General features: G+C 33.9%; 1 protein-coding gene across 1 annotated transcript in view; it reads left to right on the forward strand.

Moving 5' to 3' along the window:
- The window catches only part of LOC141351196 (uncharacterized), a 42008-nt gene extending 37212 nt beyond the window's left edge, over positions 1-4796 (forward strand). The window contains exons 2-5 of the mRNA XM_073857767.1: positions 42-140; positions 838-866; positions 974-1033; positions 3264-4796. Of these exons, the coding sequence (XP_073713868.1) occupies positions 42-140; positions 838-866; positions 974-1033; positions 3264-3803 (728 nt within the window). The 3' untranslated portion in view covers positions 3804-4796. The remainder of the gene's footprint in view (positions 1-41; positions 141-837; positions 867-973; positions 1034-3263) is intronic.
- Positions 4797-5197: the final 401 nt, after the last annotated feature.

Below are 5197 nucleotides of genomic sequence, written 5' to 3' on the forward strand. Positions count from 1 at the left end.
CAGTTATTATTATGGACTAACATTTTAATGTCTCTCTTTAGTTAATGGAGATCGTACATTGGGGGATTTGAGAATTGTTGTTTATTCATCTGAAAGCCTGTTTACATTAACTGTGCTGATTTTTCTAATGTTTCAACCCTGTGAGTATAACTTGAATTGTTTCCTTATTAAATAAAAGTCTTTTGCTGTTCATGAGTGCACATTTGAAACTTTAGTTAATTAATAAATTTAGTTAATTAGTAAATTCTGTTAATATTATCTTTTGTATACTCTGTGTTGTTTTAAATCTAATTCTTGAGTACATTTTAAATTAAAGTTGACAGGGGATAGGTTATTGAATGCATGTGTTTCTTAAAAAGTATTTATTATATGAAGAGTTTCGTTGCAAAACGAGATAACTCAGTTTTAAAATTTTTGTCAAAACATGTTTATTATTATGTTATCATATTATTATTTTGTTTTATGGTACTACTTAGCTGTATTTTTAAGTTATGAAGGTTTAAATCAAAACAAACCAACTGCAGTTGAATTGATATTAATTGGAATGCACAACCAAAAAAACAAGATTTCTGAAAAAAATATTTCGTTTTGCAACGAAACTCTTCATATTGTCACAATCAGGCGGAATCCTTGTATTAATATTTTATATTTTTTACTTGTTGTAAATAATTACTATTGGTCATACTTTTAAGAAAAACAACGAATTAATCACTTATTTCTAGTTGTCTAAAAAATGTTTAAAAAAAGTAAAATTCAGTACAAAACTGGGGTGTTGTGCACCAACATTAATCTTGATTGGAAACTGTACAGCTTCTGAATACTGTTTTTAACACACAGGGATCACAAAATTTCCACACACTTATCAGGTTCGTATAATAATTTTACAGTGATTTCACATTTACTTTTAAAACAACATTTTAAACATCAGAAATGTATCATAGATGTGTAAAATGTGTGATTGTCATGACCACAGCATCTAGAAAGATGTTATGATATACCTGTTAACACAGAACAGCAGAACCAGGACCCTCAGGTAAGATGCTTTTCTAAGCCTATTGATACCCAGAAAGTATGTAATTTGCATATTAACAATGAATATCATCAGAGCCGGAATGGGACTCATGGAGTTTCATGCCTTAGACCGGACCACTTTAGTTCACGACTGACTATATAAAAATAATATGATTAAATTCCCAATAGCACACTGTAAAAAAAACTTTGCTGCCTTAAAATTTTTTGTTAAATCAACTTAGATTTACAAGTCATGTCAACAGAAATGAGTTGTCACAACTTATAAAATATAGTTGAGAAAAGTCAACTTAATTTTATAAGTTATAACAACTCACCTGTAGTTATAACAACTCATCTCTAGTCAAGATAAATAATAGTAAGTTGAAAGGACTTGTAAATCCGAGTTGATTCAACAAAAAAAATTAAGGCAGCAAAGTATTTTTTACAGTGCATATATACAGACTGATCTCACGGAAAGTCGTATTATAGTCACAAAACATTTGATTAATTTATTCCTGTCCATGGTCCATTCAGCTTTTTTCCATGCCTTGAGCACGAATGTCTTTTTCGTGTCACTCGCACAAATTTCTATAAATAGTTTTTCGTGTGCGTGGCACGACTTTCTCTTTCGTGTCATTTTATGAATTGTTTTCTCATAGTTTTTTTCCTATTCTCTTAACACTGTGGCTTGGGATTGGGGTAAGAATCACTTTCTGTTACATTTTTAGACATCCTAACCAAAACCCCAACTCCAGACGAGAATAGTTTTTAAAGCGGAAGAAATGTAAACCAATACATAACCCAAACCCCAAATCTAACCCCAACCCCAAGCGACAATAATTCAGGGAAAAAAAGAGAAAACAATCAATAAAATGACACGAAAAAGAAAGTCGTGCCACGGACACGAGAAAGTATTTATAGAAATTTGTGCTAAGTGACACGAAAAAGACATTCTTGCTCAAGACACGAAAAAAAGCTGAATTTCGTGCCATGGACATGAATAAATTAATCAAATATTCATGACTATAACACGACTTGACGTGAGATCATGTTGCATGTATAAGTCTGCAGTAGTGCACTGCTCTCTGCAGCCTTGCAATTCATTGTATTTTCCAAATATATAATTTTCAATTCAGTGCAAATACAGTAGCCTAAACAATTATGATTTGTGCCAAAATCATGCAGCCCTACCATAAGGTATTTTATTATTATTCAAAATTCAAAACAACTACTAAAAGGGAACAAATGTGTTTGTGTTTACCCCTATATTTCTATTTTTAAAAAATGGTGGGTCTTGAGATTGTGAAGGAGACTCAGGACGAGAGGGATCCGTGTGCAGTGCAGTTTATTAATAGCACAGAATATATTCCGACAGGTTGAATCATGATGGACAGGCACAGGTCGAGGCAGGCAGCAAACAATCAGGCAGTCAAGACAGGGACAGGCAAGGTAAACAGGATATCACAGGAATAACCCTCAGGAATAACGCTCAGGAATGTCAGCCAGGGCAAATCAAGACTTTGCAATGACTGCGTGAACGAGAGAGCACTAAATAGTCCCAGGTAATGCAGTTCAGGTGTGCCATAATTCAGGCTGTGAAAGGTCTTACGGGAAATGGAGTTTGTGGATTAGTATTCGGGTGAATGAGAGTACCGGTTACCAGACGAGCGCTCTGGGAGATCCAGACAGAGATTACCTGTTGGGCTGAATAAGTTTGGAATAAGGTAGGCCTACTTTGTATTAAAAACAAATATATAATTGACTTTCAAATTCAATTCAAATTTTCAATATATTGTTACATCTATGACTTAGATTTCAAATAATTACGATTTGTAGATGCTTTTTCTTTTAGAGGCCATTCGCATCATGTCACGCTCAAGTTTATTTTAAATGTAGATGTGTGGCAAGCACACCTAAATATAGACGCTTTTGAAACAAAACTCGTGTTCGCAGCGAGTAAACAGACCGGCCTTCTCCCCGTGTTCCCAATTAGCAGTTCCAAGCCTGAGCCAAACCCAGAGTAGGCGATGGGGTGAAGGAGGGATTTTGATGAAAAAAACTGTTACAGGACAGAGGCGAATGACTGCTACTGTATAGAAACCTCTTCACTATGATGATTGCATGGATTACATGACCATTCCTCCTGAATTTAGTTAAATAAACTAAACATTACAAATAAATGTTTTTTGTAAATATGTATAAAAGCTGTACTTTATTGACACTATTTAATATAAATTTTTACTTGAACACAGAATGCACAATTAACAGATCTCGGTGAACAACATGAAGAGGGAAATAATACTGAACCTTATGCTGTGATCCTGCAACCTGAAGATCATGAAGATGGAAATGAATCTGGACCTGATGCTGTGATCTCGCAACAGGAAGATCATGAAGATGGAAATGAATCTGGACCTGATGCTGTGATCCTGCAACCTGAAGATCATGAAGATGGAAATGATTCTGGACCTGATGCTGTGATCCTGCAACCTGAAGATCATGAAGGTGGAAATCATTTAGGACCTCAGGCTGTGATCCTGCAACCTGAAGATCATGAAAATGGAAATGATTCTGGACCTGATGCTGTGATCCTGCAACCTGAAGATCATGAAAATGGAAATTATTCTGGACCTGATGCTGTGATCCTGCAACCTGAAGATCATGAAGATGGAAATCATTTAGGACCTCAGGCTGTGATCCTGCAACCTGAAAATCCTGAAGAGGGAAATAATTTTAGACCTGATGATGAAAATCCTGAAGAGGGAAATCTCATTAGTGTATCATTAACATAAAAAATATATTTTATACCAGTTTAGCAAGTTGGGAATTCGTTAATTTGTAGTTAAACGGTTCTGTATTTTGTATGGTATGGATATTCTATAGTCCAGTGTTTCATTTGTACAGTCTTTCTTATTGAAGAACATACAAAATCTCTGAACAAAATCTCTACAAGCATATGGGTTCCACTTTTTATTAGTTATTGAAGATAGAAACAAGTTTACTTTATCAATTGCTTCAACTTTACTTTCACTTACTTACTGTAAAGTCAAAGAGGAAATTTGTTTACAATTTGCTTCCTCGAGAACCTGCAATGTTCATGAATGCTTGATGTCAGATTTACAGTATACAGATGGATCAGACAAAGATTACTTTGTTTCCAAACAGTGTGCTTTGTTGTTTTCAGATATGTTGTATGGTGTTCTTACAATACTTGTTTTTGTTGTACAGTATTCAAAGTACTCAGTGTTCATTTTTATATGTTGGTCTGATTTCCTAACACATAAAGAACTGCCATTCTTCTTTTGTTAAATATGTTTTGTTTTTGTAAAAAGATGTTTTGCTTAAATTAACAATTTAATTACATTTATTATGAAGAACAATCCAAATCAAATAATGGAACAAATTAATAAAAATAAAGGAAAATAATATGTATAGGGGTGAAGAAACAACGCAGGGTTAATTGTAACACAGCTACTTTAAATGACTGGGATGAAGGATTATGGATGGATGAATGTGTGGATATCTATGCAGATATATAAACAAGGTCCACCTTTAGTATATAGACAGAATTTTATTGAATTATTTGTGTTTAAACAAAAGCAAGTGTTACAACAAACCCTCTGTTCATTACAATGAACCCCACCTATGGGGTAACATTTCGTTGCACTCCTGTCACTTTCGGTGTAATTGTATGAGCATGGTAGATCCCACAGCATTTTAAAATAAAATAACGAATTTCTAGAAAAAAATAACTGATTTAAATCAAAAATAATTACGAATACAGGTTTAAAGGCTTTTAGGGCATTTCTCTTTTTAGCATTTCCATGATTTTGGCCTTGAGCTTTTAATTAACATTAAACAATGCAAATTAGCTATGGGAAGAAGCTCTCGTAAGGCATGTCATGCAGTGCTGTGTAGGTGATTAAAAACTAAAATTAAAAAACCACATTATTTGTTAGCGTGTAAAGTATACAATATTGCACTGCAAGAATTTAAAAATAATTAAATGTTTCATTTAATGTTAAGTGAACAGGCCCGGGTTTCCCAAAAGCATCGTATGGCTAAGTAGATCGTAAAAACGATCGTACTAATCATCTTAGAATTACGGGCTGTTTCCCAAAAGCTTCGTAGCTGAAGTAGCAATTGAAAATCATCGTAGATCTACGAGTGCTCTGGAGTAATCGTT

This window comes from Misgurnus anguillicaudatus, chromosome 19 (genome assembly GCF_027580225.2).
Source record: "Misgurnus anguillicaudatus chromosome 19, ASM2758022v2, whole genome shotgun sequence".
NCBI lineage: Eukaryota > Metazoa > Chordata > Actinopteri > Cypriniformes > Cobitidae > Misgurnus > Misgurnus anguillicaudatus.